Source organism: Mchenga conophoros, linkage group LG10 (assembly GCF_057382185.1).
Source record: "Mchenga conophoros isolate Kocher_MC1m ecotype Shallow Benthic linkage group LG10, M_conophoros_male_GT1.1, whole genome shotgun sequence".
Taxonomy (NCBI): Eukaryota; Metazoa; Chordata; class Actinopteri; order Cichliformes; family Cichlidae; genus Mchenga; species Mchenga conophoros.
The window spans coordinates 16,474,170-16,492,190 of record NC_140535.1 but is presented as its reverse complement, the minus strand read 5'-3'; the positions used below and the strand labels follow the sequence as shown (position 1 = coordinate 16,492,190).

At 42.4% G+C, this 18,021-nt stretch overlaps 1 protein-coding gene across 1 annotated transcript in view; it reads left to right on the top strand.

Moving 5' to 3' along the window:
- ephb4a (eph receptor B4a) overlaps positions 1–18,021 on the top strand; it is a 41,142-nt gene that overhangs the window by 21,337 nt on the left and 1,784 nt on the right. Inside the window, exons 2-15 of the mRNA XM_085288881.1 lie at positions 1,710–1,780; positions 5,200–5,481; positions 8,057–8,447; positions 10,826–10,978; positions 12,900–13,235; positions 13,318–13,442; positions 13,788–13,956; positions 14,278–14,377; positions 15,490–15,554; positions 15,707–15,820; positions 16,259–16,506; positions 16,616–16,831; positions 17,238–17,387; positions 17,566–17,759. Coding sequence (XP_085145007.1) covers positions 1,710–1,780; positions 5,200–5,481; positions 8,057–8,447; positions 10,826–10,978; positions 12,900–13,235; positions 13,318–13,442; positions 13,788–13,956; positions 14,278–14,377; positions 15,490–15,554; positions 15,707–15,820; positions 16,259–16,506; positions 16,616–16,831; positions 17,238–17,387; positions 17,566–17,759 — 2,614 coding nt within the window. The remainder of the gene's footprint in view (positions 1–1,709; positions 1,781–5,199; positions 5,482–8,056; positions 8,448–10,825; positions 10,979–12,899; positions 13,236–13,317; positions 13,443–13,787; positions 13,957–14,277; positions 14,378–15,489; positions 15,555–15,706; positions 15,821–16,258; positions 16,507–16,615; positions 16,832–17,237; positions 17,388–17,565; positions 17,760–18,021) is intronic.

Below are 18,021 nucleotides of genomic sequence, written 5' to 3'. Positions count from 1 at the left end.
TTCAGAGCCTAGTCAAATCTTCACATAGTTCTCACATTTTTGCTTAAACTTATCTGATGATAAGATTGCTGGCAATTCATCATAATTAACCACTGTGTTTTACAAGCTGACGGTTGTAGAGGAAAGAGAGAAATCATTTCTACTCTTGATGTTTTGTAGTGTGTTTTGTGTAGTTTAAAAGAAAATTCCTTTAATAAGCCTTTATTAAACTTCAATGGCTGAAGTCATTATTGAAGCAATAAAAGAAGCCCCATTGAAGAACTACGGGCTTTAGATAAATGCAGATGGAATCACAGAGTTTGTGTTTAATGCCGGATGCGTGATTGTATGACACACGTACGCAGCAGATGTTTTGAGAAACAAAGCAACATGTTGAAGCGAGTAGGCGGTGGAAACGCATCTTAAACAACTGAGAAAAGCAACACGTTGTCCTCATTGAGAATTCAGAGTAATTGTTTAGTTTCTGAATGAGCTGTTCAGCGGAGTTTGTCAGCTCGAGGTAAACGAACAGGCAGCAATGCGAGGCAAGATATTGATATGTTATTAAAATTAAAATTCTATTTGAAAGTATGGATTTCCGAGGAATTCGAGCACTGCTTTATTATTTATGTGAAGGATATTGATCTAATGGGAAAACGTTTGAGTGCAAAAATCGAAACGTGGGGGAAAAAATAAAGCACAAAAAGTGGAGATCTGGGGCAGATGAAGCGTTGTATTTGTCTGTGTGTGCAGAGGGTGTACTGCGGCGTTATGGCATGCTGACTTAACTGCCGAGCCTTATATTGGAAGCCTAATTCAACAAAGCACCTTACTAACCCCAATGATAAACCTCCTGCTGAAACCCCTATTTCCTCCAGCATCCATTTTCATGGAAGCGCTCCTTGGTTTGTAGCCACATTAAATCTGTTTATTCGTAAAACCAAACTGCGCAACCCTTTTGGGATGAGCTTCTGTGGGGAACAGGTAGGGCACTAAAAGCCACTCTGTGACAGAAACCGCATCCCATCAGTGTAAATATGACTCGGAGCCTGCTAATGCAGCTAAAGGGGGGAGGGGGGAAAAAAAAGATGTCCTCACATCAAAAGAAGTCCCTGCACCCAAACTAAACTGTGCTTCCAGTTGCACGCAGTTCAGGTCTCGGATTTTATTGGGTTACTGAATCATAGCAGAAGTCCTCAGATTGTTTGTGAGCTGGCAGCCTAACCCTCAAAAGATTACAAAAAATCAATTCTATTGTAATCACAGATTGTGACTGGAAGGGCTTAAATCTTGGTGTGCCTGTGCACACGCCTGTGCATGCGCGCGTGTGCGTATCTGTGTAAGTCTGTTCGATTCTGCTGTTCTACTTGTCCCTGCTCTCCCTGGACAGACTCCTTTTTTTTGAGCAGGTTCAGTTCGACCGCAGGCGTGGCGTGTCGCTGGGAACTGGGGGGAGATGGGGGGAATAAAAACAAACATGAGAGGAAAGACAATTTTAGAGTAGTGGGAATGTTTCTGTGGATGTAATTGACTGGTGAAACCTCATCTTCTATACTAATCCCAGCATAAGCCATAGCTGATACTTTGCAGAGCGCTTGGGACTCAAAATATGTTCTCTCTGTGATTTTTAGATTCGATTGTGTGTTTTCTGAATGTAAATGAGCCTTATACGTGTCGTTTTTACATTTCCTGCTGTGAGTGGTGATATATTTTTTTTATCTCTTCTGCAGAGGTCCTGATGAACACTAAGACAGAGACTTCAGATCTCAAATGGACCGTCTTCTCCCATGCCAAGCCACAGGTATGTAACCTCAGCTTCACTGTGTTATCTGTATTCCTGCCACAGAGCCTAGTGGTGACTGGGGATTTTTGGCCTCCAGCTGTTCCTTTGTTACTTTGGCTATAAAAGATTTCCTTATATGGCAGGTAACTGACAGAGTAAAAGAAACACCAGAGTGAATGTGGGATTTAAAGTGTATTGAAAGCAGATGCTTTGATAGATCTCATCAATCTTGGAGTCGAAGTCACAGGCTGCTCGCAATTTTTGGTCCTGCAGCCAGAAAAAGACATATTTGTAATTTGATCAGCTGAGTAGTGGTTGCTAAGGTATTTCTGCCAGCAGCGTCTGTGACCAGAACTGCTCAACTTGCCGATTGCCTTGGAAGGAAAATGGTCCCAGTGATGGCGGTAGGAGGATTTCTGGTGCTGGACTGAAATACTCAACAAATGTGTCTGTGCTTTTGATTAAGATGCAAGGCTGAAGCAGGCAGACTGTCTCTAAATAGCCTGCACAGCATTTATCATTTGAAGCAGTTTATCAAAAGCTCTGTGTTGTCAGAAGAGTGGCCGGGCTTGTGTTTTTAAGCATTACCTTGGCACAAAAGAGTATAAAACCGTGATTTAGTCAATGATGACAAGCAGCGGTGGGGAGATGCCACGAGCTGTCTGCTTCAAAAGTGCAGACATAAAAGGGATACTGTATTATTCTTTATTTTTAGGATTAAAGGATTATGATACCCTTGTAGGAGATATTTGTGGCAACTTAAAACCCAGTCAGATAAAAATTTCTGGCTTCTCAATTTCAAAAATACTTGAATGTCACTGTTGCATTAATAATTCATGAGGAAGCCAAATAAAGCTAATATTCATATTAAACCTTTTGGTGTAATGATGCGAGTGTGACAATTGTTTTAATGAAACTGGGATGTGCTTCCGACTAAATCTGTCACAGTTAGACCCTGTTGCATATTAACACACATCTATGGGCCTCCATCACACAGACGCGCACATTTGAAGGTAGTGCCATTGCGCTCTTTGTGCAGAGATCATGGCTCCCAGTTTTTGAACTTTTTGATTAGTTGTGCATCCATTTAAAACTTGACTGTCCTGAAACGACTCACAATCTTATTCATGAATCACTTGCTCTTTCTCACATATTAAGTGTACGCAAAGCTTTATTTTTATACTACATTTCATTCCAAGCAGGAGCACAATGCACTGCACAAAGCACAAGCTCCTTCAGAGTGTGTATCACCAAACTATAAAGATGCTGTAAAACGAAAATGTACGTAAGAACGATGAAAACCAAAAGTCAGTACAAGGAGTAAGGTGAAAAAAGTGAAGTAATAATTATGATCGTTTGTTGTCCAGTTAGAGTAATAAAATACTTCAAGGTGAAGTCCACAAACAGTCAGAAATAAAGTAAAATGTTAAAGCCAAACAGCATGGATAAGCAGGACAGGTTTTAGTTTAGGTTTAACATTGATGATTTATTAGGTTTTTACAGTCTGCATTAGCCAGCATCAGATGCATTCAGTGGCCAATTCATTAGTTACCAGGTTGGACCCCTTACACCTTCGTGACTGACTTGAACGCGTGGCATAGATGCAGAGTGGCACAGATTTGTTGAACAGCAGTTTCTAAAATACTCAGACCAGCCCATCTGGCAGCAACAACCTTACCACATTCAAAGTCACTTACATCACCTTCTGCTCACTTTGAACTTCAGCAGGTTCTCTGGACCACGTCTACATACCTAAATGCATAAAGATGCCATCATTACACTGGATGATTACATATTTGCATTAACGAGCAGTTGAATAGAGGTGTGGGAAAAATCCAATCCATCTGACAAGAACAGCCATGCAACATTCAAAGTCACTCGAATCACTTTTCTTCCTCATTCTGATGCTTGTTTTGAACTCCAGCAGGTTGTCTTGCCTATGTCTAGATGCTTAAATACAGACATTTAATTGGCTGACTAGATACCTCATGAAGACATGTGCCTAATGAAATTGCCAGTGTTTGTATATGTATAGTATTCGTCTAAGTTGGATTGGCCATGTGTGCTACCTACTGACTGCGACTCCACCAGAGGTTTACCTGGATCATTCTCATAGGTGCAGTTAGACATGAACACACACTTTATGCTAAATAGCTGGCAAATCAAAGAACATTTATTGTCCAACCTGACTGCGTTAGACATTTGCTCTCTACGTGTCTAGTAAAGTTCAGTTCATGCGTGAAAATGGCTCTAAACAACAAGGCAAAATCAATGATTGTAAAAGATTTGTTGAAATGTCATCAGTGCCGGATGTATGTCGTAAATGTCATCCACTGTGATGTTGAGACTTCAGTACTATTAAATACAGAAGGTGTGACTTGCTGCCAAAGAAATGTAATTATTTTTTTCAGGAGGTAATCTATATCTTGTAAAAAGTATTAGATTACTTTTTTAAAAGTAACACTATATGCTTTTTTTTAAAAGTCCCATTTATGTAACTGCACTTTGTCTGTGTACTTGTAGCTCATTCTCTCATTTGCCTTCAAGTCACACTTCTCTTTGAATGGTTTTTGTCAAATCCAGATGAGTCCTCACAGATTCGGTGCATCTTCATCACAGAAAACATTTTGTTCACAGACACATGTGCTGCCAAAGTCCACGGTATTTATTTTTTTTGGGATTAGAAGGGAAATTCTTCTTTCCAGCGTCTCAAACCTGGCTCTCGGTGCTCTGCTGCACTGTAATTCATTCACACCACAATTCTGCCTCATTCAACACATCATCTGAAAATGGATTTTTAAAGATTTACATATTTACATAACCGAATTTCTGAGCCTCAAGTTCAGCAAATCTGCTAAATTCTGCCCCGAGTATGTTAATTTCTTGCTTGTTTCCCGCTCTTGGGAACATAGTGATGGTGAACATTTTGCTGTTGACTCAGAAGTCAAACATTAAAGCATTTTTCTGTTGCATTTGGCTGCCCAACAAATGTAGATTTCTGTGCAGTTTTTTTTTACTTCACTCATATTTGCGATATCCCCTCTTTATTCTTGTGTTTTAGGCTATAAATGTGTTTGAAAGGTGAAAGCTTTGTCTGTCTCGATGCTGTTTGCAGAAGTGTGCTTTGTTTGACAAGTGAGACTTGTATTCCCACTGGCTGTGCTGGAGCTCAGTGGGAGGAATGATTTAACAACCCAGATTCAAATTCGGGCTGGATTAAAATCCACAGTGGGCCAGATCTGTCCCACGGGCCTCTGACAGGTGCAGAAGGCCAACAAAAGATTGTAACATTATTATGATGAATAGGATTTTTGATGTGACCAATTATATAAATATATAAATACCCCAGTGAAAGTCTTTATAGGTGAAGTAAATCTACTCTGTGCTCACAAGTTATCTGGGTCAATCTGACAGCCCTTTGTTCTCTCTGCTCTCAGTGGGAGGAAGTAAGCGGTTTAGATGAGGAGAACAACAGCGTAAGGATCAATCAGATTTGCCAAACGGACAGTTCGTCCAGCCACTGGCTGCGCAGTGGCTACATCCAGCGACGGGGAGCGTCTCAGGTGTACGTGGAACTGCGATTCACCATGATGGAGTGCTCTTCCAGGAGCACACACCACCGTAGCTGTAAGGAGACCTTCAACCTCTACTACTATGAGGCAGACTCCAACGAAGCCACTGCTACGAACCCACCCTGGATGGAGAACCCCTACATCAAGGTACCCATTACATTACATTATAAAAAATAATGCAGGTTTCTTTTCTGTTGGCTAGTCTGATAAATATTATAGGAGCTAATTCGTTGTTTAATTGTTTGAGAAAATCAATTGAATTGAATTCTCGTGGTATTGCCACTCGGCTTCTAAGACTGTTGTATTATTATGTCTTGCTCAGCAGGAACATTTTTATATTTGACAGCGTAATAAACTGCAGGGCTTATCTTGATTATCGATCAGTCTGCCTATTATTTCCACAATTAATCGATTGATTCCACTGTGGTGGCTCTAATTTGCTTTGCTTTACCCAAAAGTATAAACAAGTGCTGTATATCAAGAAAAATAGGGTAAAAACTGCCTGAAATGGTCGTGTCTGAAATTGTACTCTTAAAAAAAAAAAAAAGAAGAAGCAAATCAATGGGAAAAAAAAGTTCTGTCGCAATGAGGGAACTCGAAGCTCCAAATCTGAAGGTTGCCAAGCAGTGAGGACCTGAGAAAAATAAGTTATTGAATAGCTGTGTGTATTGCTACCAGTGAAAGTCTGTTGCATTGAATTTGATGACTCACAAATACCCTCATAAACTGGATAAAAAAAGCTGTGCATGATGTCCAAGTCATTGTTGGGAAAAAAACTTAAATGATGAAACCATTAACAATAAGTATTCTTGCCTTTCACTTTTGCAGAATTATTTATAATCTCACCATGTTCTTGTTTTCGCTGACAAACAACTGTTTTTGAAGCCTCATAAGGCGCATGTGTGTACAGCATGCAGTACTGTGAAAAAGTACCAACTCTCACTTCTTCTTTATATAGGATATATGAAGCATATAGGGTAAATGGTGTGGCGATTGACTGAAATGTCTGCAAACAAACATGGTATATAAACAGAGTTTGTCTGAATAGCTTGAAACTCAATATTTGGTGTGACCATCTTCATTCTTCAACACAGCCTGAACTCTCTTAGACAAGCTTGCCTGCAAGTTCTCTAAATGTCTGCAAGAATAGTTTTCCAGGCCTCTCGAAGGACATTCAAAACTCTTCTTCAGATGTTGGCTGCCTTTTTTTCCCCATTTTCTGTAAAAATGATCCAAAACTTGCTTCATTAGTGTTGAGATCGGTGCTCTGGTGAGACCAATCCATGACTGATAGTGTTCCACTGTGTGTGTGTGTGTTTTTCATTCAAGTATGATTTTACTGCATTGCCAGTGTTTTTGGAATCACTGTCGTGCTGAAAAATGAAGCCGATGCCAAGCAGATTATAGCTGCATTGTGCATCATAATCTGATGGTACTTTTCTGTGTTCATGATTCCATCAATTTTGACAAGATCTCCACTGGCAAACTATGACAGATCCTCCATCGTGTTTGACAGATGGCTGTCGACACTCAGTGCTGTAGCTCTCTCCTGAACTTCTCTGCACATATTGATAAAGGTTTAAACCAAAAATGTCAAAATCTCGATCCATCACTCTGTAAGTCCAGTTATTGTGTAATTTAGCATACCGCAACATTTTCTTGCCACTTCCGTTTCTTAAGAATGGCCTTTCTGATGAGGCTTCACTTGGCCAGATGCATCTGCCAGGTCCTGTGTCAGGTCTTTGCTGGACTTTTTGCTATTTCTTAAGGACATGAATATCATATAGTGCCCATCTGTTTGGTTTTTAGGTCTGCGACTTATTCTTGTGTCCTCCACATGCCATTTTTTCTCATTTGTCTTTTAGGACACACTGCACTCCAAGTTATGCCAAGTTTTTTGGTTTACAGCTCTTTGTGAATCACCTTGTTGGTGCAAAAATAATACTTTATGCCTGTTAAACTGTTATTTTTTTATTCCTTTGTTAGTGTGAAGTAGCTTTAAAACACTTATCTGAAAATGTCTAGGTATTAGGACTGGATTAAAATGAGTAAAAAAGCAGACATGTCCAAAGAAAAACTTTAAAAGACCTTCTTCAGACCACTTTAAAAAGTTACAAGAAAGTCTGACTTTTTTAATGTTCCAATCATGTTCTCGCCTCTTGGGAGCAAGCACTGCTTTAAAACCCACCTTGTCAGTGCATTCAATCTGTTTCACAGCCTGAATCTTTTCGTAATGTTTATCTTCTGGGTTTCATTTTCCAAACACATAGCTTAGGAATGCAGCACAGTCAATCTAATTGTCAAACCTTAGTTGTTGGCCGTGTCCTTGAACACAACACCAAACAGTGGCGTCAAAATAGTCCCTGCTTCTCAACTTCATTACCACCTAATAATGTAACTTTGACAGAAAAATAAAAGTGATGAAATGTTCGCCGTGATGAATTGCCTTCCTCTCCAGCAAGTTTCTCGTCCCTGCAAGTTGAGGTTCAAAGCACACTGTAATAAATGGGAAACAATGGCTGCCAGAAAGGCAGTGAATCAATGTAAAAATCACAGTGGTATGCTTTGTAAAATTTTCAGTAATATGAAGCATATGTAATTTCTAATTAATGGGCTAAACATGCAAAACTATCAGTTTGATCTTTTTCATGGCTGAACAGGAATGCAGGCGTGCAGGAATCTGGATATTACATAAGGTCTTTTCTCTTTCTCCCTGTCTTAGGTGGACACAGTGGCTGCAGACTTTCTACTAAGGAAGGACGGGGAGAAGAAATTGAACGTGAAGACCTTGAGACTCGGCCCTCTTAATAAGAGAGGCTTTTACTTGGCCTTTCAGGCTCAGGGTGCCTGCATGGCTCTGCTGTCTGTCAGGGTCTTCTTCAAGAAGTGTCCTCCCCTGGTCAGTGCTCTTTCCTCTTTCCCTGAGACTATACCGCGTACTCTTGTGCAAGAGGCACAGGGTGTGTGTGTGGAGCACGCAGCTCAGCAAGGTCCCCGTCCTCGGCCGCCTAAGCTCTTCTGCGGGGAGGATGGCCAGTGGGTGGGCCAGCCAACAACCTCATGTGCATGCGTACCAGGATTTGAACCAGCTGAGGGGTACACGAGATGCACAGGTAACGAAGGAGGCAAGGTTAAGCCAAATAAAACTGACATGCGTGCATGTATGCATATAGACTACACCCATATAGGCAACAGGGCAGGCAGACTAAACAAGAACACAATGGTAAGGCGAGGGTGGCGGGGAGTTCACTGAGGGTTGAAGTGTTTGAGAGGAAATGAGAGACCGAGGAAGTTAATGAGGCAGGGGAATGGCTGTGACACAGAGGAGACAGAAAGAGAGGTCAGGTGGAGCAGCACTTATCTCTGAAAGGAAGAGCAGGGTCAAAGGCTTACTGCTGCGACAACTCCTGGCTCAGCCGAGATAGGAGCGCAGGAGGACTGCAGAGGTGAGGGGCGAGAGGGAGGGGAGGTGGTGCTCGGGGTAAAGATCATAACACTTTGAGAACATCAAAGCAAAGCAGACAAAAAAAGAAGGAAGAAGCAGGATGATTCTCTCAGGAGCCGTGCAGCAGCTCTGCCTAATGAGTCCAATTAACAAGCCTCGCGCATGGACTACCCCCTCACACGCGCACAGACTCGCCGCATCGCAGCGACACAGATAAATGGCGAGCACTAAAAACACAGAAACAAAAGGAGAAATGCCACATTTTCCCAGGGAAACGCCTGGTTTCATCTGTCTGTGTTTGAAGGTAGGCTGTAGTTTGATCTCCGTGGGCGGTATAATGATTTTTCATAACAGAAAAAATAATTTCCGACATTTTGCTCCTGGTGAGGTGGCATTTTCCAGCGTTCTGTCACAGAAGAGAGTTGCAAGGCAAAACATTCACAAGGCCATAAAGGGAAATTGCCTCGCAGAAAAGACCGGACAGTTAATTTGCTTGGGAGGCTGGTCATTTCGGAAAAATGAAATCGACGCCAGGGTTTAAAATTAAAATTCATTTTGCTGTAATACCATTATTTGCCAGAGACTATACATATATTTTCTGGGGCAAACACGAGCATTTAAATATAAAAGTTATGAATGCTGTCAAGTTGATTTAGTGTTTCATCTAAGTATGGTTAGAATATTTAAACCAGGTCTCTGAAATGAACTATAAGACCATAAATACTGCTCTGGGGGAGGGGTATATTTCCCCTCATGTGGCAGTATTGCTTTATTATTGTTAGACAAGTACATCATTATAAAGGTTAAAAACTAAATAGGTTAGAACTAGCCCCTAATCTACTCCAAACAAGATTCATTTCTATTTCAAAAGCTTTGTTTCGTTCAGGAAAAAATGCCAGAACCAGAATACTGACTTATCTTAATGTGAACTGCTGCAAGTGCTAAACAATCTTACAGCTGAATTCACTGAAAAGTTGCACAGTAATCGATAGCGACGGCTCCTGTAAATCACAGTGTTATTTGTGTCATCTTGTGGGAGCTCGAAAGCACCGAGGTTACAGCCGCCTCTTCACATGTGGCAAATTCCTTGCGGTAAATGTCAGTCAGGAACGATCAGCGAGAGCGTTGACCCTGTGAAATGTGTCAGTTTTTCGCTGCAGCGATGCTCCCGCTCGGTGTGAAAGTTTCTTGTTGTATTTCTCTCGCTCAGCAGCTGCGTATCAGCCGCCCAGACTGAACGCAGAAAGTAAACACGTTTGCTGCCATTGTGTGCGGTATTAGCAGGGTGACGGCTTATTACACATTCACATGTTAGAACAAGCGTTGGATCGGGCTTTGCTGGTGAGCAGAAGCTGAGGTGTGCACGGTTTCAGACCATGTAGTGACTGCAGCTAATGACTGTTGTCATTCTTAATTTCTACGTGTATTTATTTTCTTTGATCGATTGATTGTTTAGTCTGAAACGTCAGACGTGGTGATGTTTACTGCGATATGAAGCGAAGAAATACAGGAGTGGTGTTGTAGATTTGGTCAAAATTGTGCTTAATTGTTTTTCCATCGCTCGACTAATTGATTGTTCAGCCAATCCTTTCAGCATGAGTTCAGACTCCATTCACGGTGTCCTTACATCTTACCGCGGTGCTGGTTTGGGCTTTACAAAAGGAGACCTGGAACAATGTTTGAATCAATAAGCAATGACAGTTTTTTCATAAGGACCGCCACATGTCTGGTCTCATTATCCAGATATGGCCAGGTAAATTCAATGATAAGCAGCATGTCAGTCACAGGCAGTTTTTTTTTTCCTCCACTAAATTGACTATTAGTGTCAGTCTCATTACTGTGATTGTCTCAGTTTATAGCCCTCATTACATGCTTCTGTCTGTCAATCTGCAACCATCTGGCACCTAAGCACTCCGAAATAAAGGATTTATTTGCAAATTGAGTTTGACCCAGGCCTATACAGGACACAGTGAAGGCGTTATGCAATGTACTGTTGTATTTAATGCTAATGTGCCTTTATTTGTTCTCACATCTTGTCCTCTTCAGCGTGTCCTGTGGGCCAGTTTAAGTCAGGCATAGAGGGACAGTGCAGAGGCTGCCCAGGATTCAGCCAAGCCACCAACAGGGGGGCGTCAATGTGTGAATGTCGCCCTGGGTACCTACGTGCCGAATCAGACACTCCTGACACACCGTGCACTAGTAAGTAAAACAGTGCTTAATCCACATGCAAATATGGAGGTGCTAAGCAACACTCTTTACTGTCTCCTCCTCTCTTTTTTTGTCTTCCTCTGACACCTCTGATGCTACTTCTTTTTTTCCCTCCGGTGTCATTTAGCCAGGGTCCGCTGAGCTGCTTTGTGGCTTTTGTCTCACGGCTGGGCATTGAGATGCATGTCCTTTGTGACAGGTTGTTGGTGAGGGTGGGAGGGTAGGGCTTTCTGTCCAAAGTGAAGTAGGCATTGATGGTCTCAAGTGACACATCCATGCGGATTGAGGAATTTCAATTCAGGCTCATTTTGGGTGTGTGTGAATGGGAAGGGGGGTCTTTAATTAGGTGTACTCTTTCGGAAGGGACACAAAGCTGATGTGAAACAATGTGACACTGTGACTGTGGCTGTTACCCCTGCAGGTGTGATATAAATACCAACTGGAATTCACACCCACCAATTTTATTTTTTACTGATAACTTTAATTACAAAGACTTATCTTAATAATGGATCTCTTTAAGAAGCTAATTTCTATTATGTATTCTGTTGTTGTATCAGATTGCCTGAGCAGTTCGGCACGTAACGTTATTTTCAATTTGTATGCAAAGTTTTAAACCAGCCGAGCCACCTGAAATTCACGCCAGACCTTTTCCCTCCTGAAAATAGGTATACGTTTTTACATTTTTGCGACAGGGGTGGTGGTTTTTAATTAAGCGCATTGTGATTGCCAGGACTTAAAAATGCGTCACCTCCAAAAATCCCCTGTTGCCAAATGCTGAATTCAGAATTCATGCTCGCCCAGATTGAGCGTGATGTTACTCCACTCGGGTTTCCAATGAGAACACCATTAGCACTTAAGTTAGCTGCAGGCTCAGTGACAAAGCTCTCTCTCCTTGGCAGGAACAGAAACTCATTCACAGTGCCTGAGTGGTCTTGCTGTTTAGTTATGCTTGGCTTGAGGCAATAGCTATCTTCTTACAATTTTCAGGCGGTGATCATTATCATCCAGTTTTAGACAAACGTAATTGCACCAGTTAAATCCAGCAGCACATATGCTCCCGCTGTGACGCAAAGCCACTGCAAGAGCATTGTTCTGCTTCGTGAGTACATGTGCGGGCTGAGTAAAATGGCTTCAGCTTATATCAGAAATCATAAAGAAACAATATGTGTGGGTCATGGAAAAGAAAAACAGTGGCAAAATGGCACAGCGGAGATCAACACAGAACTTTCATATATTGTAATTTCACCGAGGCAACTTTCCACAGGGGAAAAAACATGAAGTACGATTCAATATTTTTTCCCATATAACTTGATAATATGTGAAGAACAGCTACTGGTGCTCCCTGAAGGTACTTTATCATAGCAAAAACAAAAAAATCATAACAGGTGATGCTGCTATATTGATATTGTTTAAATGGTCTTAAGAGGTTTAGAAAATGCTGCCTTTGGGATCAGGAAAAGGCCAGATTGAACGGAATAGTTTGACATTTTTGCGATATTTGAGTTTGATCGGATTAATGTGTAATTCTGTCATGTATACATGATGCTCCAGTTCTGAAAGAGAGTCATGTTCGGTGGGTTATGAAATCCCGAACATGCAACATGCAGGTCTGACCAACCATGAATCCTGCTTTTATGGTTAAGTCAAGCTAAGTGGATGCTGCCTGCAGCAAGAGATTTACTCATAATCAAATTTAACAACATCATTTGTTGTATTTTGTTTTAGTGTATATTACCTATAAGTAAAAACATTATAGGTAAGCACATACATGAAAGTTTCATCAATTTTCTCATTCAGCTCTTTTTTTTTTTAAGCAGATTGGTTCGCATACAGGAACTTGGATGACTGCCAGTTTGCAGTATTTTTTAAATGTGGAAAAAGCGTGCTATTTTAACTATTTCTCTCACTGTAGGAACTCCCTCGGCCCCTCGCGGCATAATCCGTAAGGTCAACTTCACCACAGTCACTCTGGATTGGAATGAGCCGCTGGACAGCGGCGGCAGAAACGACCTGAGCTACGCCATCAGGTGCTCTCTGTGCAGGTCACCAAAGGAAGCGTGCCTCCCCTGCGGAGATGGCGTCAGTTACCGGCCTGCGAAGGACGGCCTGCTGGGTCACAGGGTAGAGGTGTGGGGCCTGCTGCCACACACAACGTATACGTTCACTATTCAGGCACTTAACGGGGTGTCTCAGCTCAGCGAGAAGGAGCCTGCCAGCGAAAGTGTCAACATCACTACAAGCCATGACGGTAAGAGCTGCAGGAGGATGGGTGGAAAGGTATAAATAGTCCGAATTTCACTGTATTTATAATTCTGCTGCCATCTGTGCAGTGCCGCCACTGGTGTCTGTGATTCGGAAGAGCGACTCCACAGAGAGCAGTCTGACTCTACACTGGTCGGCCCCGACTCAGCCACACTACACCATCCTGCAGTATGAGCTGCGCTACTGTGAGAAGGTAAGAGCTCCCTGATGACATCCCCGAACTTTCCCTTCAGATAGATGATCTATTTTTTTTTTTAACAGGCTCATGAGAAGAAAGCACTCTCAGTGCAGATGTAGTTAAAGGGTCACGGCACGCGGCTTAGACCATGTGGATCTGTGAAGAAGCTCTCTAAATTGTGCAGTATACACTTTAACAATTAAGATATTAGTAACATATTTGTAATGTTTTTTTTTATTATTATCTGATGTAATTGAAGTTAGTGTTCAGTTCAGGACAGTTTGACTAATTAACTAGCTTGACATCATCATCTGTTCTTCTTTCACTATTGCCTTGGACTCATTCTTTTTTTGCTTTTAGAAGGAGCAGCGTAGCGAAGATCAGTGCCACTCCATACAGAGTAACAGAAACCAGGCTGTACTGACAGACCTCCGCCGGGCTAGTCAGTATGAAGTGCAGGTCCGGGCGCGTACCCAGGCCGGCTACGGCAGTTTTAGTCCACCAACCATTTTCCGCACGCTGCCCGATGGTAAGAAGAGGTCTTGTTTTCTCTTGAAGAGGAGCCACACACACATTACTCTTTTTTCTTATTTAAAAAAGTAATTTCCAGTGGGGGTGTGACAGTCATTTATCCCTGCATAATCAATCTCTGCACAGTTTCTTTTATGAATTTATCATCTGCATCTTTGTTGACTCTCTTTAATAACCTAAATTCCTGCCCCCCACCCCCACCTTTCTTTACTACCTATGTAAACCTCCTGTCATGGCTTCTGTCGTTGTGTTGCTCTAACTCTCTCACTTTCTGTCTGCTATTTTCTCGTCTCTCTCTTTTGTTTGCCGTCTCTCCCAGGACGTGACTCTGGCTCCGAGTTCTTGGTACCTGGCATCTTTATCGCTGTCGGGATGCTGCTGCTTGTCACTTTCGTCTTTGTGGCCGCCTACTGCATACGGTGAGAACGGGAGGAAGGGAAATGGGCACAGGAAAACAAGATAGATTTGCAAGTGAAAGAAGCTCGCGGAATAACAGGAAATGGAGCGAAAAGGATAGAAATCAAAAACCAATAACAAACGTGACCCCAATTTTACAGTTTTGCACTGCTTTGTTCTTTTGTTTATACAAATCATATCTTATCAACGGTGGTTTTGCACTCTGTTACCCACACCTTTTCTTTTTTTTTCTTCCCCCTCTGTGAAGCAGTTCAGACACAAAGCAAGGCTCATGATTTCTTTTGCTTACACAGCTAAAAGCTATCCTGCTCATTAGAACATTTTCCTTAGGCTTCATTGTTTGAGTAAATAATGTCGGATGGCATCACGGGGAAAAAGAGAGGGAGAAGGTGCGTGCATTTGTGTGTGAGAAGGATGACGATAGAGGTAGAGGGCAGGGAAAGACAGGATGCAGGCGTCCCAACCCTGTTTCCACAGGACAGAACAATAGCTGTGACCTTGTGACACACACACACACACACACACACACACACACACACACACACACACACACACACACACACACACACACACAAACCAGTGAGTGAGGCCCAGATCTGCCACTAACTGAGGGTGGTGCATTATTGCTATTTTAGGCTTCTGAGGTGGAAGAGAGAAATGGAGGAAGGCAGCGATCCAGTAGCTACAGGGTTGTTACTGTACTGTAGGGATGAGTTTGCTCCAGCAGAATTATAATGGAGCCGCTTGCGTCAAAGAGCAGAACCATATGGGTTGTCTCAGGTATTCAGCACCACCACAAGTCACTGTGTATTGCGTGTTTACAGCACGGACAAAACTGTCCACAACAAGGCGGTGTTGGCTTCTCAAACCATAACAGTTATGATGTATTTTTAAGAGTGCATGTGGCTGAAGTGACCTCTGACCCGTGATAGCTCTGTTATGTGCTGTGCTGTTCTTATTGCATCTGAACAGTTGGTTGATGTGCATTACATTGGGTTGATAAAGCATTAGGAACACTTGTCCAAAAAAAAGTGAAATAAAACATCAATTCCTCAGATAAGTGCGCTGCAATCCTAATCTTGTTTCATTTATACTGATCTCTTTGTACCTGCAGCCGGCACAGCCGAATAAAGGATCCGGAGCTGAGTGACAAAAACAGCCAGTACCTCATTGGCCAAGGTAACACATCAAGGACATGCACGCTGAACCACAGCTCTGATTTACAATTCATTCACGTCGGGGAAATCATTTTTAATGTGACCGGTCTCTCTGTCGCTCATGGTTCTGTAACATTCCTGCTCCCACGCTTCTGTTTGTCTCCCCTCTCAAAGGGGTCAAGGTTTATATCGACCCTTTCACCTACGAAGACCCTAATGAGGCAGTGAGAGAATTTGCCAAGGAAATCGATGTTTCCTTTGTCAAGATTGAGGAGGTCATTGGTGCTGGTAAGCCCATCAGTATGCTTTTCCTGTGATTAATAAATCTGTAAACTTTGCCCTGGTCCATTCTTTCTGAGGACTTGCAGACTGCACAGGTTGCGTTTTGTTGTGATGTGTTGTTTTTATTTTTAGCATATTGTTCTCTCTCAAAATAACCTTATTAAAAAATACCTAATTACTAAATTAAATAGATTCAGTGACATTTAAAACCATTGCCCTGTTTCTTCTTTATCACTCAAAATTCAATTTGGCTGCAGAAAAAACACAATTAACTGATAAATATGTTCCCGATATTGGTGGCCCTCATTCAAACCAAAGGGCACTGCTAGCTGCGAGCAAGCGTTGCGTTTGTTAAATGTAACAGTTGTCTTCATAATGAGGTAAACTCATGCTGGGGAGGAAAAAACGGCCATAATAGTGTGTTTACGTGTCTGTGTGCTGCAGGCGAGTTTGGGGAGGTGTGTCGAGGACGGCTGAAGATACCAGGAAAAAAGGAAAACTACGTTGCAATTAAAACTCTAAAGGGTGGCTACACCGACAAACAGAGACGGGACTTCCTGTCTGAGGCGTCCATCATGGGACAGTTCCAGCACCCCAACATTATCCATCTGGAGGGAATCATTACAGCCAGCTGTCCAGTCATGATCCTGACAGAGTATATGGAGAACGGCGCTCTGGACTCTTTTCTACGGGTCAGTATGAGTCGGACAAACCAACGCCAAAGCACGCTTCTCTCAAAACACTGAAACACACCGTAGTGCCGCTCATTCTCAGACTGAACTGGTTCTGTCCTCTCCGTAGCTGAACGACAGCCAGTTCACACCCATCCAGCTGGTTGGTATGCTGCGTGGCATTGCTTCTGGCATGAAGTACCTGGCAGAGATGAGCTACGTCCACCGAGACCTGGCTGCCCGCAACATCCTGATCAACAGCAACCTGGTGTGCAAGGTGTCTGACTTTGGCTTGTCACGCTTCCTTCAGGAGAACTCCTCTGACCCGACCTACACCAGCTCTCTGGTGAGACAACAGCCATCCTCAGTTAATGCTTAAGGAGAAAAGCCTGTCATTCATTTCATACAAAGTAGTCTAGTAGGATGGAAACCATAGAAATGATCCCAATGTGTTAATTTTAATCTCTAGCACAGACATCAGGACACTGATTATCAACAATAGTGGTTATCAGTGTGATTTCTGCACTACAATTAGTTGTCAGTTAGATTTTTAAGATTTAAATAAATGCATAAATGAATAGCAGAGTTTTATTTATCCACATGCTTTTCATCTCTTGAAATATTATGTTGATCATAAAACATTTTTAACTTTAACTTAGGATTTTACCTACCTTCAGTTTCCTCCCCAGCTCCCTGCTGGACCATGTTTACGTGAAGTTTCTGCATCACTCACTGTTTACCTTTCTGTGTAGGGAGGTAAGATCCCAATCCGCTGGACAGCACCGGAGGCAATAGCCTTCAGAAAGTTTACCTCAGCCTCAGATGTGTGGAGCTACGGCATCGTCATGTGGGAGGTCATGTCTTTTGGAGAAAGACCGTACTGGGACATGAGCAACCAGGATGTAAGTTGAAGCAAGAAAAGCCTTGCTGGGCTGTTTTTTAGATTTTTGGAAGGACTTTTCAGGTTTTGTTAGCCGAGTTTTTCCAGTCATTTCAAAACACTTGGAACTAGGTGATCAGTGAAGTGTTTAAATCTTGACTGTGACCATTAGACTCATGTTTAATGGTTGCTTCCGTCAGGTGATCAATGCCATAGAGCAGGACTACCGCCTGCCCCCGCCACCTGACTGCCCCACCCACCTGCACCAACTGATGTTGGACTGCTGGCAGAAGGACCGGTCGGCGCGCCCTCGCTTTGCGGAGCTCGTTAGCGCTTTGGACAAACTCATCCGCAATCCTGCGTCGCTGAAAATAGTGGCTCAAGAAGGAGCAGGGTGAGAGTGCTGATGTGTTTTTACAGTTGGATCAGTGAGGTTTTGGACCACCACGGTGGATTTTAAACCTAAACAAACAAAATGCGATTAAAGTGAAGCTTTTAATTCAAGATGTTTAACAAAAGTATTGCATTAATTGTTCAGGAATTTCCTGTTTTTATGTAGTCCGCGAAAAATGTCACACAGCAAAAATCAAGCATGTCTTCACAATGTCTTATTCTTAGTGTCCATTTAAAGCCCTGACAGTGACAGGGCAGGCATT